General features: G+C 38.9%; 2 protein-coding genes and 1 long non-coding RNA gene across 8 annotated transcripts in view; 2 read left to right on the forward strand and 1 right to left on the reverse strand.

Moving 5' to 3' along the window:
- LOC145464366 (unconventional myosin-XVIIIa-like) overlaps positions 1 to 4,027 on the forward strand; it is a 41,521-nt gene extending 37,494 nt beyond the window's left edge. The window contains exons 35-40 of the mRNA XM_081448227.1: positions 204 to 287; positions 568 to 648; positions 734 to 790; positions 1,053 to 1,150; positions 1,295 to 1,382; positions 1,835 to 4,027. Of these exons, the coding sequence (XP_081304353.1) occupies positions 204 to 287; positions 568 to 648; positions 734 to 790; positions 1,053 to 1,150; positions 1,295 to 1,382; positions 1,835 to 2,398 (972 nt within the window). The 3' untranslated portion in view covers positions 2,399 to 4,027. The remainder of the gene's footprint in view (positions 1 to 203; positions 288 to 567; positions 649 to 733; positions 791 to 1,052; positions 1,151 to 1,294; positions 1,383 to 1,834) is intronic.
- LOC145464403 (18S rRNA (guanine-N(7))-methyltransferase-like) overlaps positions 1 to 24,510 on the reverse strand; it is a 127,743-nt gene that overhangs the window by 67,184 nt on the left and 36,049 nt on the right. The window lies entirely within an intron of this gene.
- Positions 7,436 to 24,505, forward strand: LOC145464575 (uncharacterized). Of its 6 annotated transcripts, none has more exons than XR_014041442.1 (5): positions 7,436 to 8,811; positions 10,917 to 11,040; positions 13,002 to 13,132; positions 14,689 to 14,776; positions 22,579 to 24,505. It is a non-coding gene; the product is annotated as an uncharacterized LOC145464575 (long non-coding RNA). The 6 variants fall into 6 exon arrangements; XR_014041445.1 differs by lacking the exon at positions 22,579 to 24,505 and having other exon boundaries at positions 7,436 to 8,654; positions 8,731 to 8,811; positions 14,689 to 17,350; XR_014041446.1 differs by lacking the exon at positions 22,579 to 24,505 and having other exon boundaries at positions 7,436 to 8,654; positions 8,752 to 8,811; positions 14,689 to 17,350.

Below are 24,510 nucleotides of genomic sequence, written 5' to 3' on the forward strand. Positions count from 1 at the left end.
TTTTTCCCCTTTTTTTGGCTTGACCATTGGGCAATTCCTAACGTTGCGAGGAAAGAATGAAAAAAGTATTTGTGAGAAGAAAGGAGCAGTTGTAAAATTTCTGCATGTGCAAGTCCGTCTGTAATGTACTGTCCTACTGTGTATTCATCTTGTCACGCACAACCTCATTGTTAGTTTATTTGGAATTTATGTTCCGTTCTCAGCTGACCGAACTTCAGACGACACTGCGTGACCGCGAGGCTACCATTCAGGAGATGACAACTCAACACGAAAACCTGGAAACTAAGGTAGGGAGACTATGTCACGCACAGTATACAGCACACAAGTCAATGTCACGCAATTTTGGGGACAGTACTTAGAAATCAAGTCTCGTTGTTAACGTTTACTGAACAGTCAAAACGTAGTGTAGCAGCAGCGGCACTATAATACAACGCTACCTTTCGAAGTGAAAAGGGTTAATACAGAGCTGTGGGGCAACTAACGCCATGATGTTGAGTGTCACGCCTTGGTCACGCAATACCTTTAAACACGGGTGGTCGATAATAGCGTCCTCTCTGCCTTGTTTAGGTTCAGCACATGTCGAATCGTCTCTCGTACTTGGAAGAGTCCACGGTGGAAAAACATCAATTTGAGCAAATGGAAAGCAAGGTATTTACTGTTATTAAAAATTATTTATGCAATTACCACGGTTATTTCAAGCCATTGTTTTCATGTCACTTTCTTTGTGTTGCAGAGAAGAGAACTAGCCACGCAGTTGGATATGGAAGGATCATTTAAGAAACGACAAGAGGTACACATTTTTGGGTCTCTTCCAGCAACGGAGCTATTTTCTTTAGGGCGAATTTTCGTTGTATGCCGTTCTCTTAGCTTTGCAGTTAACATAGAAACGACTGAGCTTGCTGTCTTCAGGGGAAAGTTGACGGACGTTAACAAATGGAAACTTTTCCTGCGTTAATACGAAGCTTTTTGGAAGGCGGTATTTGTTTCTGCAAACTGTTTTTGTGTCCTTCTGTTACAGATTTGTAATGTGTTTCTTTGTTATTGTTTGCCAGGTTCAAGTCGGCCGGTTAAAGGACCAAGTTCAAAAACTCAATGACGAAAAGGAGGACATTCAGCTCAGAGAAAGCAAACTTACTCAGGAGAACGCTAGGTATACACTGCTCATCCATACATGTTCAACATATTCTATGTCCTCCAGTCCATTCGTGACGGATTTTATGGTAGATATGAGAAAGTGTGGTGCCTGTCTTTCTGTTTGTTGTTGCTAATATAGTTTTTTCCCTCATATCTCTAGACTGGATCGTCAAATGCGAGAGTTAAAGGAAGAGATGGCCTCACTATCGAGACAGGAAGAAGAACACAAGAAAAGAAAGACCGATGCCGTGAGTATCTCTTATTTAGCATTTCAGTTCTCGAGGGCGATCCACAGCTAAATTCTCCTTCTGATAACATGGCATTGGTAAGCAGACAGGTGACGAGAATTCAGAGAAACATCAACTTCTTTGATTAAAATTAAATTCTCAAAGCTCGTGCCCTAGATTCTCACATCGCTTTGGTCTAAAAAAGGCAAGAGCAGGTGCAACTTTTCAGCGTCACTGTTCCGCGGTTTGGTAGTTCCTATCTTTAACAATGCTGTTTCCCATACGTTGCTTACAGTATTGGCTGCAATAATTCGGCTCTTTTCCGCCCTCTTTATCTCGGAAACGAAGTCAGTGACTCACTCCCATTTTTTTGTGCATTTCTGACAGAAGTACCGCATTATCTGACAGCAGAAGAATTTAAAAGAATTTCGCGCCAACGTCCTTAAAGGGTCATTATTTCTTTTGTTTAACAGGAAAGAGAGGTTGAACATCTTGAAGGAGTTGTAGCAAACTTAAAACAAGAATTAGGCTTGGCAAAGAAACGAGTAAGTGAACTCCAGCACGCCTTGGAGGACGACATGCATTATGACTCGGATGGCATGTCTAGAGATGATGATGACGATGATATAGACCTCAATTTAAGCGACGATTCCGATGACTTTAAAGACAGTGGTTCGCGACCGTCGGAGCCGAGGTCTTATCGATCACTCGACGAACTCGACGACGAGGATGACCTCAGTGATCGGCTCAAACGAAAACTGAACGATCTCAAAGACGATTTACCTCGTTCGACAAGAGGATCGCGACCTCCCGCCGATTCGGTGGATTCGGACGTATTCGATGACCTCAATGACTCGCGAAAGGGCGGTCGGAGGGTAAGCCAAGAGGGTCGACCCCATCGGAGATCGAGATCGGGAACCGACGAAAATGATACGAGTGTCGAAAAGAGACAAAGGAGAAGTGAAGAGAAGAGAAGAAAAAGTGTTGAGAAGAGTAGAAGTTTCGAGAAGAAATCCACCGATAATTCAATACATTGACGAGAGGAGTACATTGTTGTAAATGATTTTTTGCGGTGAAAACCATTTTACGACGTCTTTGAACACAGATTTACGGTTAGCGCATCGTTGATTGTTGTGACCGTCCCGAAAATATATCCTGTCAGGTGAGGAACAGTAGTTATTTGACAGGAAAACTGCCACAGAACAGCTAAAGAGTGGCACGGATTGACATCACTTCGAAGAGCTTGAAAACAAACCTTGATTACTGGAAACTCAACAATTACGGATTGATTTTTTAGAATAGTGTTTGATAACTGACAGTGAGGAGAAGCTCTAACGATGACAAGTATGAAAGCGGATTACAATGTGGACAAACATAACAACACAAGCTTTTCGTTTTCGACATTGTTTCCTTAAATTAGAGGTCATTGGGGTTTATTTCATGAATCGTAGCAATATTTATTTCCGTTGCAGCAAATACCCAGTGAACAAAAAACTCGGATGTTAGTGATAAAATTGTAAAGAACTCGCTGTATCGAACAACATTCCTAACGAACCAATTTTGTACGAGCTGGTTTGTTCGTTATGTCGGTTCGATGTCGCAGTGAAAATCTCCCAACCACGAGGTACAATATGTGTATTACAAATTGTTTCGAAATATCTCTGTGGTGAAGAGAATGTTGTACTTCGAGCTGAAAGGCGTAATTTAAAGTAATTTATGTTGCGTTACATAGTTACAGACATGCCTTATGACGTGAGTCGAATTATGGAATAGATATGCTATCCTTCCTTTTCAGAAATACTAGTTTTTGCAGGTGAAAATATAAAAAAGGAAAAGATAGTAGAAACGAACTTAATCAACGACATGATCTCGTAAAGTGAACTGTACAAAACCCGGACTGTTCAACAAATGCTTTTACTGGCTTTTGTTTGGCTTTACGAGCAAGAGAGCTCTGGAAGTTCTTGAATAATAACAGTAGATATGGTCAAAGAAAAATCCGCAGAAAATTTTGTTATAGTTAATCTTCTGGTGCCCCGAAAGGCAAGCTAAACATTTGTGGTCTCTGATGTGTCGTTTAAAAGGCGCCATTTGATTGGTTACATTTTACAGCCAAGTTTGGAAGAAGCCAATCTGCACGAGTTGATCACGTGCCCCTTGTAAAGTGTAACCGTGACTCGTCAATTGTTGAGTCTAAATTTGGACTAAGCTTAAAATCATTCCCAGTGATCGCAAATCAAATTTGATTTGGTGATTTAAAATGAAGCTATTAACTCTCTAAGCCCCAATATCATCATCAAATTCTCCTGACTGTTGTCAATACATTTCGTAAATTTTTTGTTGGGAGAATATGTTAAAACGTCGAGAATATTTCGCTTGGTGATCATTTCACTAATTCTCATAACGTACTCTTGATTATGCACAGAACATTGTGAGGAGAAATTGTTTACTCGTCATTGGGGTTTAAGGTGTTAGATACGGTTCCATAAAACAGATTAATTGTTGCACAAGCCTTGCTCGTATATGTAAATCACTTGAAGATATTTTATATTAATGACTGAACAGAGTTAATTTAGTTAGAGTAGTTATTTTTGTAAGTGTTGTTTCGTCGCTATGTTGGCTGTAAATGAGGGATTTGATGGGTGTAAATACAAGTGACAGACCCTTAACGTTGATCTTGTTGTTGCGTTTGTTTCGAACCTCTTGATTGAACTTCCTTAGGCCCCTCCCTCACAACGCCGGAGGAATTTGAAAACGCGGCTTTGTTTCTCCGGTTAGACCTACCGTTCACACAAATCCGTCACGAAAACGGAGCTTGTCGAAAACGCTCTTCATACTGGAGGAATTTGAAAACGCTGGCTTTTGATTTTGTGTTTACGGAAAAAAAAATTGGAAACAGTTATGTACCAGTGATATTCATGTGATTAACCCTAACCCTGAAGCTTTTCTGCCGCCAGTGATTGTTATGTTTTCAAATTTTTCCGGCGTAGTGTGGACAGAAGACATTGAAATTTCTTCCGCGTAGTGTGGACGGAGACTAAGGGTACGGTTCTTACCCCTGGGTAGAATGCAGATCCATCACAGGGTAACCCCCGAGCATTTTGCTGGGTAATCTTTAAAGGCCGCCGCCGGTACCTATTGATATACTTGGGTGCAGTGAGGCACTGAGAGTAAAGTGTATTTTTCAAGAACACAACACCTTGGCCCGGGCTGATTGCAACCCAGACTTGTCGATCATTTAACGCTCGTAAGCGTCACTTGCGCCCCTACAGCGCTACGCCACCGTTCTGCCATTTCCGAGTTGCGTTTTGCCTCTGTCAAAATGAGTTTTCGTGCGAGACCAATCAGTAAAATGTCAAGCCTAGGTGGTCACTTACGGGAGGTGGTCGCTTACGAGAGCTTGCACAGTATTGGGTCAAAATTTTGCGTCATTAGCATAAGGTTACTGCTGAGACTTATCCATATTTTAAATGTTTTATTCATGTAAAAGTCGATTTTGAGAAAAAAAATATGCTGTACTTCCCATTGAGAAATTTCCCTCCCTCGTACTACCCAGAAATACGATAATGTTGCAACACCATATTATCCCATTTTATCGTCCCGTTCGCCGGGACGATAAAAATTGGCCGTTGTAGAGAGGTGGCCGTTGTATGGAGGTGGCCGTTAGTGAAGGTTTGATTGTATTTCCTCAAGAGATTATCAAGGTAGGAGAGGTATCCTCCATGTAGGCCTTATACCCAAGGTAATCCCTCAAGTTACTTTTAGACTTGGTACCCAGTTATTCCGAGGATGTTACTCGCGCGATGCGTTTACAGCCCAAGCGACTTTCTCGAAACTACCTACGACACTTGAGACGAAATGGTGGGAAATGCAAAGTCATTTTATACGTTGTGATTTTCAAAAGACATTTCATAGCATGGATGTTTTCTGCACTCTTAGCCGTCTTTATGTTCGGCTGGTCTTCCAATTGCTTTGTGATTGTTTGACTGTTCCTTCTTTTGCCGTTCATTCGGTTTTGGGGAGTTTCATAAGCAAACCACAACGGCAACGAATACAATGGCTACGTACGCGTGCGTTAGAATTCTTTGTTCATTTCTTTGCCATTCTTTACAAAAACAATAGTCAAATTCTGCGTTTTCGAGAGAACGCGAACTGAAACGGCCAATTCAGTTTTAAAATTTCTTTTTCAAATTTTGACGCTGTCTTACTATATTTTGTTTGGGATGACTGACTGAGACAAACTGAATGAATCTCATTCTTGCGAGATTCGTAAGTTGAAAATTGTTTGCAGGGGAAATGTCTTTTATTTGAACAGTCCAACTAAATTTTCGAAAAGTATTAAAACATAGCGAGGGCCGAAGCGCCTTAACGACGCGCGAATAACATCCGCGGAAGATCTGGATACCATGTCTAAAAATAACTTGGGGGATTACCTTGGGCCTATATGAAGGATTCCCTCTCTTACCTTGATAATCTCTTATTGTTCTTTATTCCATGCTCGCGTCAAACTCATCATTTTTTGTGTGTAACTCTGATATTTTTTATTTTCATTTTTACTTGAACTTATTTAGTAGCAAAAATGCTCAGTGAAGATTAGCGATCAAACCTGGATTACTGTGAAATTAGCCCATCTAGCATTCCCTTCGTCTTGTCAAGCCCCGTTTTTTAAGACAGTAATTATTATGCGAAGACTTTAAAAAAGAATGGATAACCTCGTACAAACGAGAGCAAAATAAACACGAATCTTTGTAAAGATAAGAGGGAACAATGGACTTACTAAACAAATTTTATAACGACGTAAGGCTTATCAAAAATCTGACTTTTTTAATGTTTTTATTCTGCCTCAGAACAAACCATCGTCACCTATGAAAGCTTTCATCGCACGTCCTCCATGCGTTCTGCTATTCGCAACCTCCCGCTTTCCCCTTGGGATCTCAGTGAGTTCCTTCCATGTAAAAGGGGAAAGCAGAAGTTTTCGTTTTCATCAAAATTTGGAACGCGATTTCACCGCAAGCGCAACTCAGGGACTGACAATGTCACGTGGTCACATCTCGCATTTCCTGCCAAAGACGAAACGCAACTAGTTAAATCTAAAACAAGGCGGAGTTTAGTTCAGACTCTGCCCTGTTACTTACTTAGACAGCCTTGCTTTCTAGGCCTACTCTGGGACCTTGAGTCGCCATAACTTAAGGCGACTTTGGGCGATTTACGGCAACTTTAGGTAACTTAAGCAAAATTGGCAGAAAAGACATTGCGACTTTAGGCGATTTAAGGCGATTTTACGTGACTTAAGGCGACTTAAGGCGACTTAAGGCGACTTAAGGCGATTTAAGGCGACTTAAGGTGACTAGAGGAGACTTTATTTCACTCGAGTGCTATAAATTTAGACTTAGCAACAGTCTCTCCATATATCTCTTGCAATAAACCAATATTGTACCGATACTGGTACATAATTAAGTCACCACTGTCTCAAATATCCAGGGCTGGTTTGTTCAAAGCCTGATTAAACTAACCCAACATTAGAGTGAATTTTGATTACTTTCATTTTTTGTAACTTTTCGGTCCAGTTTTCTGTTTATGTTGTTTGTCTTTCAGTTTTGAGTTTGACTCATTTTTAAAACTACACAACTATTAAGCAGTGAAAGATATTTCTATACAAAAAAAATATATATTACCTGGGTTAGCGCTAACCGGCTTTCGAACAACCCGGGCCAGATTTCAAACAATTAAAAAAAAAAAAATACTATTAAAGAAAGGATTACGACAACACTGAACAGTTACTACTATAAGAATAATAATAACAAAACACCAGCAAGGTAGCATGAATATTAGTGAAGATATCACAATAAAAAATCAAACAAAACTAATAAAAATATATTCACAGTGACAAAAATTTTAAATTTAAGATATCTTGATTTAATTTGAAGTGTTTGTATATTTTCCATCAATTATTCAAACAACAGGGAAATTAAAATTAATTTAGCTCCTTCACATGCATTTATTTTACAATGCTTCCCGAATTATAAAAATTGTTATCTTGGTAGACTTGTCTACCATTTTTGGCACGTCCTGTCAAATTTCACCAACTACTTGTCAGGCTCCAGAAAACTTTGATGACCCCGGCAGTTTATACAGTGAATCAATTCTTTTTTAGAAGGTTTTGTTGATCAGACCAACAGGAAATACACCTTCCAAACTTTCACTAGTTTCCACCTGACACATTACAAATGCCCAGAATGACATTTTCACAACGAAATACTAGAAATTGATACATCGATACCAGACACACTGGTCTCAGCCATTTTGATTCTCCCACCCATGCGCCGCTAACTGGTTTCCATGCTTCAAAGAGACGAGATATCTGTGCCACGAAAATTCGAGTTCTCTTGTTAAGTGTTCGGGTGATTTCAAATCACACGATAATAAATTACTGTCTTCAAATATTTCGGAAAGTATTAGTTTGGCATCTTGTTTTCTTTCTTGTTTTTTGTAAACGCCTGTCGGAGCAATGATATTCGCGTGAGCGCGAGTAGGTCGCGTGAGCTCGCATACTTAGCCACGGGGCCAAACTAAGTCACGTGTTCCAAACTTTCGCCTGGGGGCTATGTTTTTTAAAGTGGCCGTTGTAGAGAGGTGAGGGTTAGTGGGAGGTGCTACTGTACTCGTGGTTCGCACATGTCGTACCGTTAATTTTGCTTAAAGGATTGATAGAGAAAAATTGACATTCTTCGCAATCTAGTGGGTTTACGGAGGCGGTTGAATACAGAGGTGAACAGGATTGCAGCTAGCCTGCGAATACTGTTGCCTCTGATACCATATAACCCAGCATATACTGAAAAGGTCATTTATTTTTTCCCCAAGATCTGAACCTATTAGGGGAAGAAAAAAACGCTCCGCAAAACTTGATGCTGGCATTTTCATGGTATTGCTTTCAACAGTTTCCTAAAATCAAACAAACAAGCAGTCATCCAGGAATTTGTCAGTTGAAATTTGCGTTCTGCATTTGTAATGTTCGCAAGAGGATGAGCCGAAGTTTTTCGTGTCTTGTTGAATAACTAAACCTTAAACTCTTTGATAATAGTGGAATTTGGTGATCCACAGTTTTTGGGGAAGGCTTGCCCTCTCCCACCCCTTCCACGTGCTGCGCAGACAGCCCCTCTCCCCACCTCTCCCCACCTCTCCTGCCCGTCTGCCAACCGCTTTTTCCCTCTGATCTTTGCGAGCGCAGTTCGTCTCCGCCATCGTGCACGTGTGAAAGGTAAATAGTGGAAAATTGTGTTTACCGTAATTTCAAAGGTTTGTCCAAAGGCTTGCATCAGTGGGATGATGTTACCCGATCTGAAGCATAAGCTAAATTTCTTTACTTTTTCAGTTTTTTTTTTGTATGTTGAAGCCATATTGTGGAATGAGGAGATGTTGTGTTTGAAGACCTCCGGAGGAATGGACGCATAAGGTAAGCTTTTAAACTACCTTTAATATTAAACTGAGAGCTACCAGACTAGGTAATAAGACAGGACATGAACGTGACATTTGTGCCCATCAGAGATTATTCTGCGTTATCAGGGATAAATAAACCAACAAACCTTAAGCGCAGTATTTGTTGAGATGTCCCCATTAGAGATGAGTCTGTTTACATCAACCTGATTAGCTAACTTTTAAGTTACCTAACAAAGCTGTAATATTTGACTTTTAAAATCAGAATCACTTGTCACTTGTTTCTCTGTTTGGATCTGCTACAGGTCGTATTTTGTACAGATTCTTAGTTCTTAGATAGTTTATAAAGGGAAGCAAAAGAGGCTCTTGTTTGGATCATGTTGGTGTAATTGATTTGCAGACTGCAGACTACATTTAAAGCTAAGTGGCACTCCGGTTAGTCTGAATATCACTCAGGTTAGCCTGAATAGTTCTCACATTAGCCTGTTTACAGTGTTTATGGTTTGCTTTCAAAAATGGAAAGGGGAATGCAACATAACATAGTTGTAGTATGCAGCTATCAATGTTATGCCTGGGGGGGAACCACGACTTTTTCATTGATCATGCTGTTCCAGTGAAAGGCAGTGGGGAGGCTCTGCTCTTTTTATATATAAAATTTATATACTAATAAAGCTGCAAAAACAAGCTTCAATTTGACTTTGTTTTCTTTAATAATTTGCACTCAGCTGATGAATTCACAAACCCCAAAATATTACCACTCACTATTCTAGAGTCAACATGTACAGTCATTCTAGTTTTTTGTAGAATCTAAAAATTTCAATTATGAACGTTAAAGTTTACCTTGGTTCTTTCTTCAAGTCATTATTGGCGATCTTGCTGTAGTGTCAACAAAGTGCAGTACTCTTCAATGAATTTACAAAGATTTATCTTACCTTTTGTTCCTCCAGTTTATTGCAACTGGAAAGCGTGGAAAACATGCTCGAACTCCTGGGAATTCTGGGTACTTTCAAGATGGTGGAACACTCGTATCCAAGCTCCCCACATTCAAAACGCCCCGGGGGGGGGGGGGGGGGTACTTTGGGAATTTCTGGGTGGGGATGTGCCGCTGTGACCCTGGAACCCTTAGCCTATACCAGAGCTAGTTTGGCTGAATTTTGCTAACCTATACTAGAGTAAGCTCCCCAAATCCCCCCATCTATTGACACTGTTGAGGTTGATTTGTGTAAATTTAAACTTGCCGATTTGATTTTTTTATATTTTGGAGTGGCAATTTCTGGTTGCCTTACTCTAGATAAAATCCTCAACCAACCAGTTCAGTTTTGTGAAAAATGATACCCTATTCTAGACCCAAACGCTCTGATTTATATACCCTATCCTAAACTACTTGAAAAACCATACCCTTCACAGTGGCACATACCCATATAGCCCACATATGCCAGTGCTCCCCCCCCCCCCCCCCGGGCAAAACCCTGGTCGTTTTCGTCGTTTTAACGTTGTTCAAACTTCCTGACCCTGGGGCCAGCATTTTTTAGCATTGTTCAAACTTCCTGATCCCAGGGCCAACATTTATGTTCAAAGTTTGCTAAAATTCCCCACATGGGGTGCGCACAGACATTCAAAGTGCCCACCTCGTCCCTTGGTCCCCCCCTTGGGCATAACACTGATAACTGCATTAGTTAAAAATTCTGCAGTCTGCAGTCTGCAAATGTCATACACCATGATCATGTGTACCAAAGGCACCCACAGTAGAGTGTCAACCAGTGCATTATATTTGCAGACCCCAGTTGCAGACTACACTTAGGCCTAAATAGTGCTCAGTTTAGCCTGAATAGTGCTCAGGTTAGCTTGTTTACAGTTAGCTTTCAGTAACAGAAATGGAAGTACAATATTGGGTTAAAAATCTCCAGTCTGCAGTCTGCTGTCTACAGTCTGCAATCTGCAGATGTCATTCACTGAGTGTCGAAGGATATCAGTGATCAGCGTTCGATCAAAATTACCCTACAAGGGTTGGTACAGCTACATGCAGACTACTCTAAACTGTGGAAGAATTCAAAATGGCAGGAGCCAAAAGCTTCTCCTTGTTTTCAGTAACTTCACCCTTGTGCGTGTTATCTCCCTCCTTAGGTTTTAGGACTTTGTTTGTCTAAACATCCAAATGCCATTTTCTCCTGAAGCAATATACAACACAAGCTTGGTTTACATCTAGTTGCAGAACCAGCTAGGAAAGCAGACTTTTAGTGAAGAAGTGGTAAGTTCTCCGATCATTAAGCATCTTGATTAAGTTTACTATGATACAAATAAACTTTAGTAGATGTTTTAATTTTAGCAATAGCAATAAGCTTAACCCCAATTCTATGTGGATTTATTTTAAAAGTCAGTGCTGTGGTCCAAGAAAAATTACTACGGGCCTAGAGGTGCCCAGCACTTCAGCTTATATGAAAAAAGTAAGTGTTTTCAGTCACCCAAAGGCAGAAGTTAGTCACCTGTGGCACCTGGGCACTTCTAGAGCACAGCCCTGGAAGTACACTCTGATGGCATGAAAAATATGTCATTGAGCTAAAACTTTCTAAATGCACAGCTACTCAAACTGCAGGCAGAAGATCCAATACAAAACTAAAAATTTCTCAACAACAAACACTTTGTGCTTATGTCCTCGTCACTGCTTCAGGGGGTGTCTGGAAAACCCGAATTGCGAATAGCGAATAGTCGCAAATAGCAAATAGCGAATAGTCCCAAATAGTGCGAATAGTCTCAAATAGTACGAATTGTGGCGAACAGTCGCGAAAAGTGGCAAATAGTGACGAATAGTCGTCAATAGTCACCGCTTTAGATCTAATATCCTGCGTGAATTAATAATCCAAATAAACAACATAATTTCTGTGAATTTATTACCTTTTCTTCTCCGAACTCAGGCTAGGGCTGTCCATCGCGGACATTAAGAAAACAGAAAACACAAGGATAACCTAATATAGACGTAATTACGCTTTTGCAGTGGTTAAAACAGAGGAAATTACGTTTAGAAACACCTTTTGTCCTGTTAAGCGTCTGTGCTTTTTAGCGGGAAAATCCCATCCTACATTGCTGCAAGGTTGATTGTGAGATACTGGGTACCCTATTTGCTACAATTTGCCACTATTTGCTACTGTTTGCCACCATTCGAGACTGTTCGCCTCTATTCGCACTATTCGAGACTATTCGCACTATTCATACTATTCACAATGCGTTATTCGGGACTATTTGATGTTCGCTATTCACGACTATTCACTATTCGCTATTCAGATTTTCCAGACACCCCTGCTTCAGGCGACAACCGTGTGACAACTTGATGACTCTGGGGACACTGCTGTCTGTTAGAGCTTAATAATGACTTTGTGTCAAAGAATCAATTTTTTCCAATTCATATTTCATATTTCTTTCATAAGGTCTCAACGTGGTCTATCTGAAAATTAAGAGAAATCTTGTTCTTTAAAATTGCCAATTTAACCCTTTGATACCAAACTTTCGCTAAAAATACCGTTTTTAACCGTTTAGTCAGGTTTTTTGGCTGCCATGATGCTAAATGAGCCTTGTAAGTTTTGCTAAGAGAGCTTTTTTTTTACAAAAAAGGAGAGATTTTTCGAGGATTATGCACAAAATTGAGCAATATTTCAATTCCGGGCATGCGCATGAGCCAAAATTTGAACTTTTTTTTTTTGCCATTAACTGTTCTCAATTTTGTTTGTTGCGCCTTTCCTTTCGTTTTTTTCTCGGCCCTTTTACTGTGGCTACCTTTTGCGTTGCATGTTCTTTCTGGCTGCCGTGAAAAGTTGGATGTTAATTATGGGCAAAGCCTAGAAATGGACCTTGATCAATCATAGGCGTAGTGGACCATTTTACCATCGTTTTTGCACCAAAACTGATAAGTTAAACGTTGTTTTTCAATTTTGACTTACATAATTTAGGTTATATGGACACCTGAAGCAAATCTGTCAATGGTTAAAGTTCTGTTGGTTCTAAAGTTAAATAGATCAGTCAGAGGGTTATGAGACAATACTAAAACAAACATTGAGTTCCCAGGGTAATAATATTATAATTGTTAAATGGGAATTGGCTGAACCAGATAGCTATGTTTTTTTAGGTCCACACTTGTGTGCTTCAATTTAACTTGATATATTAGGCAGATGAATCAGTTTGACCTTATAAACTAATGTTGTTTTTTGTTTGATCAAGGGATCTGTAACACTGGGAAGATAAGAGGAGAGGGATTGGGACTTACATGAAGACCCCTAACAATTTCTGGAGACTCATATTACGCATCGTATCTTAACGATCACTGAGCTGGACTATCAGACAGCAGTATGGTAAGTGCACATGTTGGCCTGTGATCACAGAGGTTACTGGGAACATTTCAGTTCTAGATGTACAATATGACAAAAGAGATTAGTCTAACATCAGAATCACACTAACAAGATATTATCTAAGAAACTTGTTTATGAACTTGGACGTTTTGCATGTACCAAATGGACCTTTTGAACAAGAAATACGTGTATAATGAAAGAACTGGCCCAGATTGGGATTGGTTTCTCCCATGCAAATTCTCTTTCTGAATGTTTTGATTGGTGAAGCAAAGAATTGGTCCCACACACACACACACACACACACACACACACACACACACACACACACACACACATACAAAAAAAAAAACAAGTTACATGATAAGACTCCTTTTTGGGGGCCTGGACTGTCTGCATGTGCTGAATGGATCTTGAGCTTTGTACAAGAGATGGGTGTAAGAACTGACCTGTAAAAGGGTGGTTCCACCCAGCAAATTCTCTTCCTGAGTTTTTTGATCTGTGAGGCAGAGACTTAGTCCCACAAAAAAAGGTGAAAAATTAGGGTTTGTTTTGGAACCTGGGCTGTCTTCATAGGCTGAATGGATCTTGAGCTTTGAACAAGAGATGGGTGTAAGAACTGACTTGTGAAAGGGTTGGTTCCACCTAGCAAATTCGCTTGGACCTCACTTTCTTGATCTGTGACGTAGAGACTTGGTCCCACAAAACAGGTGAAAAATTAGGGCTTGTTTTGGAACCTGGACTGTCTTCATAGGCTGAATGGATCTTGAGCTTTGAACAAGAGATGGGTGTAAGAACCAACTTGTAAAAGGGTTGGTTCCACCTAGCAAATTCTCATGGACCTCACTTTCTTGATCTGTGACGTAGAGACTTGGTCCCACAAAAAAGGTGAAAAATGAGAACTTGTTTCGGAACCTGGACTGTCTGCATGTGCTGAATGGATCAGTTGAGCTTTGTACAAGAGATATCTTGGGTAAAAGAACTGACCTGTGAAAGGGTTGCTTCCACCCAGCAAATTCTCTTCCTGAGTTTCATGATCTGTGAGGCCCAGACTTGGTCCCACAAAAAAAGATACAAAATAAGGGCTTGTTTTGGAACCTGGACTAGCGAATGGATTTGGGCTTTTTACAAGAGATGGGTGTATGAACTGACTTGTAAAAGGGTTGCTTCCACCCAGCAAATTCAGATTCTGTGAAGAGCCCAAAGATCGTCTACGTAGGAGGTTAGAACAGAAATATAGTTACCCATTTATACTCCTAGGCTGAGACAGCCGCTTTCTGAGAGTAAAGTGTCTTACCAGAGTACACTGGCCAGGTTCCTTGGGTTAGGAACCAGTTAGCACACCATGCCAGCCATAGATCCTCTGCGTAAATGGCGCCTAAATTTGAATGAGAATAGTTCATACATCCTTAGCCTCGTACTCATGTTTCAAGACAAAGGATTTTTTTACATGAATATGAGGCTAAGGATGTATAAGTATTCTTATTTAAATGTAGGCGCCATTTATCCAAAGGGTCTATTAATCATTTGATCATAATCTTTCCGGTCTTTCTCTTTTTCAGGTGGAGACAAATCAGGACAAAGCAAGAAGAGGATGAGCACATTCACCATCATTCAAGATGGATGATTTTATCGCAGTCCAAGACCCAGGTAAACACGTGTTCTTATGCACAAAACGTAAGCTGGCTCAGATTCTTAATTATCCTCCTGAAGTTGATCTCAATTTTGAAAGGGGTACAAACAGTAAACAAGCGCGTCCATTGAAAAAAGAAAAAAATAAATAAAAATATAAAAAGGAAAGAAAAAGGAAAAAATAAAGATCCGAGTTGTATTTGAACCTGTGACCGTCGTGACTTCCGGATTGAATAGCGACAGTGATCTCCACTACACCACGCAGTACACATCTGATTGTCGACACAAATAATTCCTCAAATATCACAGCTTCTGCCTATTTAGCATTTGAATGCTGCAAGATTTTTTGTGAAGATGTCATTGATATCTTGAAAGTTTTAAATTCAGAACCAAGGATAAATTTTGGCCTAAATTATGCGTTTGCAATGTAACAAAATTTTGCGCCTTTTAAAAAAGTACAATTGGAAATGGTTCCTGGTCGTCGCCTTTCGTGACACTTCCGATCGTTTATCGACATGAAGGTGACTATGTTATAGACACGTAAGCGCATGAGAGATTCGGTGCACCCGACAGTGTAAACGACAGAATCAAACTATTGTCAGTACGTGGAGGGGAACTTTTCTTTAAAGAAGATACTTTTCTTCGGGAGCGTTTCAGTTACTTTTGGTGGGGGTGGGGGATGGGGGGATTGGGGGAGCATCCTTTCTCAGAGGATTTGTTTAAAGTGCCCCTATGATCAAATTCTCCTTATCCATTTTTTTTTACATTTTTTAACACAATAGGTCTTTCCCAGATATGTTGCCATATTTCAATGTATTACGAACATTAGATCTCACGTTTTTGGACCTTCATTTCCGAGAATTTACGGCCGCCATTAATTTTCCTTGTTCCAAGTCTTGGTCGAGAATTTGAGTAAATGACGTCATTTACTCAAAAATACCACACGGGTTAAAATTATGATAACAAGTAGTAGAATTCTACTAGCATACTAATGCAAATGCTGCAATCTGATTGGCTAAGCTACTATTATAGTATACAACAACAACAACTTTATTACGACTTGCATATTTACAATTTGACAGAAATATATACACATTAAGTTAAAAAAGCTTGACAACAGTAACAGCGCGAACCCGCGGATAACCTGGGCTAATCTAGGCGGGCCACATCTATGTTTATATTAGACCATTAATGAATAAAATAAGATTGTTATGCAGCTACTTATAGAAGGATTTACAAAACCGTTTAATACAAGTACATTTGCACATTTTGATTGACGCTAGGAGCTATGATTTACTAGAGATAAACTAAACTATGGGTTGAAATTAATCAGGAACTAAATTTAAGAACTTGGGTCAGGGTGTCGACTTCAACATAGTCATCCCTATCTGAAAGAGTCTCAAATAAAAATCTACGAATTTTTTTTCTTAAAGATTGGTTTAGATAAATCTCTCCAGTCTGGAGAAATTTGAATCCATAATATCGCTCCAGTTCTCGAAAAAGAGCGTTTGAAAATTTCCGACTTAACTTCTTTCGGAAGATAATTCCCTTTTGCGGCATGCCTTGTGTTGTACCCATGAATTTCATTTGACCTAGTGAAAAGAGCTCTGATAGGCGAAGGGGCTAATTTTTTCCAAATATCAAGCATGAGATTCACAATCGCGTCAAAATATATCATATTTACAGGTAAAATCTTTGATTGAATGAAAAGAGGAACAGAGCATCACTGGGCGCAAAATAAATCAGTCGAAGAGCTCGTTTTTGGAGAACAAGTAGTTTGCCAATGTACGACTTGGCTGCGCGACCCCATACACAAATCCCATAGGATAAATATGGCGGAATAAGCGAGCGATAAATCACTAAAAGAGTTTCAGCTGGAACAGTGTCTTAGTCTGGCTAGAATTCCAATAGTCTTACTTATTTTCAAAGAGATAAAGTCGATATGGTGCTTCCACTTTAGGTTACAATCAATAAGAATTCCCAGAAATTTCACAAAATCTTTACGATCTAGAGACCAGAACTTATTGGCACTGTTATCATACATTTTGATACTAATTTCCTTATTAATCTTCTACGGGCTCGGACAAGAGATAACAAATTGGATTTGTTGATATTTAGAGTAAGCTTATTTACAATTAACCACTCTGAAACTTTACTCAACTCTGAGTTAACTACTTGTTCAAGTAGTTTTAAATTTTTGTGAGCAAATAGGATAGTGGTGTCGTCCGCAAAAAAGAAAAAAATTTAATTTATCACAAGATTTATGAATATAATTAATATAAATAAAAAATAAGAGAGGACCCAACACAGATCCCTGGGGGACACCACAAGGATTTAGTTCTTTAGGTGAGACATGCTCATCGATTTGGGTTACTTGGGATCTTCCCTTAAGATAGGATGAGAACCATTCCAGTGTAATTCCTCTGATTCCATAGCGGTACAACTTATCTAAAAGAATTTCATGATCAACCGAGTCAAACGCCTTTTTCAGATCGATAAACACTCCAGTAAAGAACATTCCATTGTCCATGTTGTTTTGGAACCTGTTTACTATATCAATTAATGTGTGCTGTGTGGAGTGTTTCTCTCTAAACCCGTACTGTGACTCATAAAACAGACCATTTATCTCAAAGAACGATTTTAAACGCTTGCACATTAGTCTTTCATTCTGTTGAATATAGAGAGCAGCAATATAGGACGATAATTATTGGGGTCGGTATCCTCACCACTTTTGAAGATGGGGACCACTGTAGCTAGCTTTAATTTACTAGGAAAGGTTCCCTCAAGGATCGAAGCATTCATTATTTCCATTAGTGGTTGACTAATAAAACATTTTCCAACTTATAAAATACTAACAGGGCACGAGTAAACTCCATGTGACCTGCTCGAAGGTAATAGCGATATCTCCGATTCAACTTCACCAAGAGTGACAGGATCGAAATAAAAGGTCTTTGGATTATTAACAAGAAATTCCGAAAAATGGCGTTCCGAGTGGAGTAGCTTAGCAGCTAAAGCTGCTCCACATGAAGCAAAGTATTTGTTCAGGATGGAAGGTAATTCCTTCTAATCGCAGATTAAACGACCGCTGCTTTCATCCTGTAAGGCAGGGATTTTTTTCATTTTTTTCCTTCCGCGATTAATGGGTTCACTTATACCTGCCCAGGTCTTTTTCATGCTGGAAATATTCCATTGAAAATAGTTATGAAAATATTGTTTCTTACTTAGTCTAATTAGAGTTGTAATTTTATTTCTATATAGTCTATATTGATCTTTAAAGTTAGAATGGTATAGGCTGTTCTTAATTTTGATTAATTTCCTTTTACCCTTGGTAATCCATGGTTTAGAAGGTTGTCTTGCTCTGCGTTTTGAGACAGTTTTAAAAGGCACGTGGATGTTAACTACCTTGTCGAGTTTGTTGGAAAATTTTGAAAACAATTTATCGGTGTTCATATTTGGTGGAGAAATTATTTCATTCCAGTTAATATTTGAGACCTCCGCTAAAAATTTAACCTCCGAAAAGTGCGAAAAATCACGGACTTTTTAAGATTCGTTAACACTCCTTTTCATTAGGTTATTTGACAAAGCGAAAAGTGATCACTGATATCTGAAATTATATTACCACAGGATAAGAGATTGGTTATATTATTTACAAGTATGTTATCAATTAGGGTAGAGGAATTTCCGTAAACTCGTGTAGGTTTATCTATTAAGGGGATAAAAGAATAGCTCTGTAACGAGAGTAGAAAATTATGCGCATAATTGCAGCTTTCAGATTTGAGGAGGTCGATGTTGAAGTCGCCAGCTATGTAAACAGTTTTGTCACAGGCATTAAACCGTTCAACCGTTTCATTAAAATAAGAAAGAAAACTCTCCGGAGAATTGTGTTGTCTATACAATACGCCACAAATAACATTCTTTTTGTTTGGAACAAGAATTTCAATCCATAACGCCTGGAACGCCGGATAAGACGTTCTTTCAACTACGGTATAATCAAGATTCTCACTGATATAAATTCCCACACCTCCAGCAGACAGAGGTGTCGGGACATACTCAAAAACATAGCCACTAATGTTTGGATTAAAATCAATTTCCTTTAAATTCGTTATTCTGGTTTCAGTTAATGCAATTATACTGAACTGAAAATCTAATTCGCTAAGCAAGTGAGTTTGGAGACTTACAAGATTTTTTTTTTAAGCTCCTAATATTATTGTGGAAAATAGAGAACCCGCCATTTTTACAATGAGAGCTATGCAAAGGGCATTTGTGGTTATAAAAACTATTTAGGGAGTAATACAAACTTCGAATGTGTTGATTGAGGATGTTAGAATCGGGGTTGATCGAAGTATCTATGCCTGTATTTAGAGAGAAAAGGTCGAGATCATATATACTGTGCAATTTCTCAAGTATTAGGTGTGCGAGAGATTGAAGCACTGTTATTGAACAGGCCATGGGCGACAGCAATATTTACACCATAATAAGGTAATTCGCGAAAAATGGTTTCTGTTCACATTAATTTTCCTAGAGACTTGTCGATCAGAAGCCAGCATTAAAGGATAACAGACACCTTATTGGAGTGTCAGCCATTAGAGTGCAGTAGCTGTCGATCGTCCACGAAATGCAACTTTTTTTATCGTTTTAACGAAGTTTTGGAAGAAAGTTTAGATGTAAATAGATAAATAAATTCCTGAGACGACTGAAAAAAAGGAAATTGACGGTTTCTTGACTTTAAAAACTTGAAATTATGGAAAAACCGAGGGCAATTCAATACGTGCGATTTTGTTAAAGCCTGAAGTTCAATAATGCGGAGAAAAATAATTGGAAACCGTTATTTGCGTTAATTTCAGTTAGGATTCTACTACAACAATTAGATTATTCGCTCTCGATTTCTATCAGGTGATAGTTATCACCTCATAGAAATCCCGAGCTCATAATCTAATTGTTAATTAGTGTAGAAAAATTGCACGAATATAAAAACCAAAGTTTTTGTTATTCTTTATGGGAATTGCTGTACTAATCTTTATTATAATTTCAACCCGTGCGGTATTTTTGAGAAAATGACGTCATGTACTCCAATTCTCAACCAAGACTTGGAGAAAGGAAAGTTAATTGCGGCCGAAAATTCTCGGACGTAAAGGTCCAAAAAACGTGAGTTCTAATGTTCGTAATAAATTGAGATTTGGCAACATAATTAGGACAGACCTATTGTGTACGAAAATGGATGTCGAGAATTTGATCATTGGGGCACTTGAATCTGCTGTGTGTATTTCAGCAGATCTTTGCACCCTTCATCATTTCTTTTTCTGGCTGGTGGAGTTCGTGAAACATGTATTTTACTGAGAACTTAGGGACCTTTTTTTGTAGTCACGTGACAATCTAGACGTGATTGGTACCACTGCGTCGTCTTTCAAAACTTATCTTCACTGTTAGTCTTGCTGCGATTTCATTTTACCTTGGTGAAAGAATTAAATGTTTGTTCAATATGTCTTGACGAGAATATTTATACTTGGAAGTTAGGTGGAGAAATTAATTAGTTAAACAAGAACATGCTATTTTAGGCTTTGCTTATATCTTTTCCCGTGCTTTAACTGAAGTTTTAAGCGGTCAAAACAGTGAACAGGCGCATCCAAAAACAAAACAAGAAGGCAAAAAAGAAAAGTTCCGAGCCGTAACCGAACCTGTGTTCATCTAGACTGTGGAGCGGGAATGAATCCACAAAACTGAATCAAATAGCGTTTGTTTGTTTTTCATTTCGTTTTGTTTAGCTTTGTTTTGGTTCCTTTTATTACTGCAAGGTAGTTTTCATAATGTTGTTTAGGTATGAGGAAACCGTAAAAATTGTGCTCAGAATTTAAATTCATTGACAAATTTTGCCTTAATTGCTGCGTGTGTGTTGACAAAATTTTGCGCCTATTCAAAAGGTACGATCAGAAAAAAAATTCGTCCTAGCTTTTCATGAAGCGTTCGATTCACATATCTTGAAAATTATAAACGTTAGACAAATCAAACGAACGTGGTGTTTAGTTCAAATCGCATGGCAGTTATCAAGTCACATCTAGCCAAAATGACATCATACGTCTTCAATCCGCCATCTTGGATTACTGGTATTTTTGAGAAAAAAGGAAAGAAAATGTAAGGCTTCAAAATGGCTTCAAAATGGCTTCAAAATGAAAAAGAAAACCAACATTAGCTACGAGACTTTCTGTCGAAAGTTCCTCCGGCCGATCATGGATCTTAAGCTTGACAAACAGTTAGTACTTAACGTGTTCACTAAACGTGTTCACAAACTGAAACAATGTACAAATCTAATACTACATGACAAAAACTATACACCCTTTGTCTCATTACTCGTCCACAAAATGAGGGGAGGGGAGGGTGGCGCTTATTCGAGGGGGGGGGGGGCGCTTATTTTAAATTTCGGCCGATAGGAGGGACGCTTATTCGAAGGCGGCGCTTATTCGAGGGGGCGCTAACTCGAGGATTTACGGTATTTAATGAATTTTTAACATTAAGTATTTACCAAATGGTGCTTAAGGTGGCTGAACACAGTTTTTGATACTTGTATTTCATTCACCTTTTTCTCTAAAGCCCTGGATCCCTCAGTCGTCAGAAATGGCAACAAGCTAGTTAACAACACAAAATTTGGTTTTTTGATGGTTAAGCTGACGTTTGTGCCGTTACCATGGCAACATGAATAAATATAAACAAGCCTTTAGAATCGGTTTTGTTTATTTGCAAAAAGTCTAGTCATTAGATTTTCTTTATAATTTGCATACAACAAGCTTGTAACGATTCTCACAAGTTAACATCATTTTGCTAATAATTTAACAGAGAGATCTTTAATTATCCCTTGTTGAAGGTTCACTGGAATATCTAGAATTTCCTTTGTTAAAGTTCAATTATTTTCAATACTCCAGTTGCTTATTTTCTAAAGTATTTTCGTGCCAAATTTCGTGAAATTCTAATGAGTGGTTCTCGAAAAATAGGCGTATTTCCGAGAGTGCAATTTTCATTCAATCGCAATTTTTTGACTTACTACGCATGCGCTGAATTTAACTGGGTTCTTTCGCTAAGAAAGAAAAAGCTGAGAATTGCTGGGTTCTTTGCATCGTTACCTTTTCTAACATATCTTTGTAATAAAAGACTTAAGCCATCAATACGCTGCGTTCAATTATAGAGAAAAATAGCACAGATACTGCGGGTGTTGAGTAAATAAAATGATCGCTCTGTTGACGGCATGTTTGTTTTTTGCAATCCTTGTGCGCGCGCGAAAACTGTGTTCGTTCACCTTAAAGGAGCTGTGTCACGAATCTGAGCCAAATTTTGACATTCGAAAAATGGCCGCCAAATTGAGTGAAATATAAAAACAACCATTTAAAAACAGTGAAGAAATGATGTAGCAACATTACAATATAAGAACGCTGTTTTAAAGGCCTATGGAACTGTGCCTTCGAAAGAAAATTTCTCAAGTTTTCAACAACCTATATTGAAACGGATTGCGATATGGGTTTTTGGAAAACTGTTAGACATGAACAGTTTTTAAACTTAACCTCGTTTGTTTGTCACCTTTAATTATAACGCCTAGGAATTTGTTTGTAATGAAGCTATGGTTTTGTCAGTTAGATCTATAGCGTTTAGATCTATAGTGTTTCATAGCGAGTATTTGGCTAAACGAAATAATATAGACCAAACTCAACTGTGACACAGTCCCTTTTGTGTGTCATCTTTTGTTTGTCCGTAATGAAACGACAAATTATTCGTAAAATAGTGATAGGCAATATTGCTGTAACTGAATTCTGAGAAACTGTTTTTATTTATTCCAGGTAGGACGGTTTTTCAGTCACGAAGAGCAACTGAGGCCTGGGTAGACTGTTAATAACCTCAAGATGAATTGATCATACACCATGGTGACGCCTGAGAGTGACTAGCCGATAGGTTTTATGTCTACCGAATAGTGTATGTACCGGTGACAGGTTAGATATCTCTTACTTCTAAGAAATAGTTTTTGGAATTGGACTGTGTGGCAAACAGTATTTTAGTGGAGTCATGACACTATAGTCGAATTACCTGCCAAAAGAAGGAAACTTTGAAACCGTAAGGGGAGAAACCCGGCTGGCTACCTCAAAGAAAAAAAACATAGGCTTTCATTTTAGCCTGGTGAAAACTCGCAGGATAAAATTAGTGTCGAATATTTTTTTTCCTGCGGTGCAAGTTTCAATGGCTCCTTGTGAAACAAAAACGAAGATTTCAATTTTCTTTACTTCACTATTCCCAATCGAGTAGGGACAAAAATTGCTCCTGTGCCGATGAATTTATTTGGTTTGTAAGCCGCGGCAATGAAAAGGATGACGCATTTCCTCGCCAAAAGTTAATGTTTACGATCTGGAATATCCGCGAAGTTCAGTCACTCAAATTGTTTATTCCAAAAACAATGCAAATGGTTATTTTATCGAATGTCATTCTGTGATCATTATAATTTACATGTTACTGTTGTTGTTTACGTACAGCGCGGCTAGGTTAAAACTCGTCAATCTTTTGTAGTTACTTTGTGTAGCAAATCGCGAATAGAAGTTTCTAAGTTTATTTAGACTTAGTGGCAGTTATATGTTGAAAGAATTTTTAAATCTTCTTCAAGTCTATTAATTATTCGTGAACTTTGTAGTTGTCGAAGGAAAACAGCGGCGGTATGTAATTGTTTTATATTTCTCAAAGGTTTAGTAATATAACTCTGTCGCCGGTCATTAGTTCATAATCTAGTTCCACATATTGTGATTATCGCGGTAACTCAAGAAAGTTGTAGCTGTTAGAGGAAAATAACACAGGGTTCGTAAATGAAGGTTTTATTACGATCATAACATCTTCAGAATATGGCGGACGTAAGAAGACGAAGAGTTAGGGACTTAGCGTGTACGTGTACACTGTTGTTTATTGAACGTGAAAGATTTGTACTGTAATATTAATCTTTATTGGTTTTTGTCTGTTGTAGTATTACAAAATAAATTGACTTAATCATGTTACAAACTTGTGTCAGTTTACTGAAAACCATGCTTACAAGGCTCTTTTGCAGATGCCGTACAAATGACGAGTACCAATCAAGAAAATTTTCAATCTTGGAAGGAAGGCAAAAATTGATGTGGAACACCGCCACCTCCCCGCCACCACCACTAACTAGCATTTCTTTTATACTTACAGCAAGAGTTTGGTCCACCCATCCTTGTGGTACAGTAGCGTCTAATACACATGCGTACTAGGTGGGTGTCCCAATTACAAGAAACCTAATGTACTGTATGTCGTGACTGTAAGTAACTGATAGCTTCGTGTCGGTTTGAAACGAAGTTCTAACTTCGGGTTTCCCGACACGGAGGCATCAGTTACTTGTAAGTCGTGACTGTAGGTAACTAATACCTTCGTGTCGGGTAACCCGAAAAAACGTCGGATTCCCCAACACGAAGTTATCGGTTACTTACAGTCACGACTTACAAGTAACTAATGTCTCCGTGTCGGGAAACCCGAAGTTTGAACTTCGGCTTAAACCGACACGAATTTATCAGTTACTTACAGTCACGACGTACAGTACATTAGGTTTCTTGTAACTGGGACACTCCCCTAGTGCGCATGCGTATTGGAGGCTACTGTACCACAAGGATGGGTGGACCAAACTCTTGCTATAAGTATAAAAGAAATGCTAGTTAGTGGTGGTGGCGGGGAGGTGGCGGTGTTCCACATCAATTTTTGCCTTCTTTCCAAGGTTGACA

This window comes from Orbicella franksi, chromosome 12, assembly GCF_964199315.1.
Source record: "Orbicella franksi chromosome 12, jaOrbFran1.1, whole genome shotgun sequence".
NCBI lineage: Eukaryota > Metazoa > Cnidaria > Anthozoa > Scleractinia > Merulinidae > Orbicella > Orbicella franksi.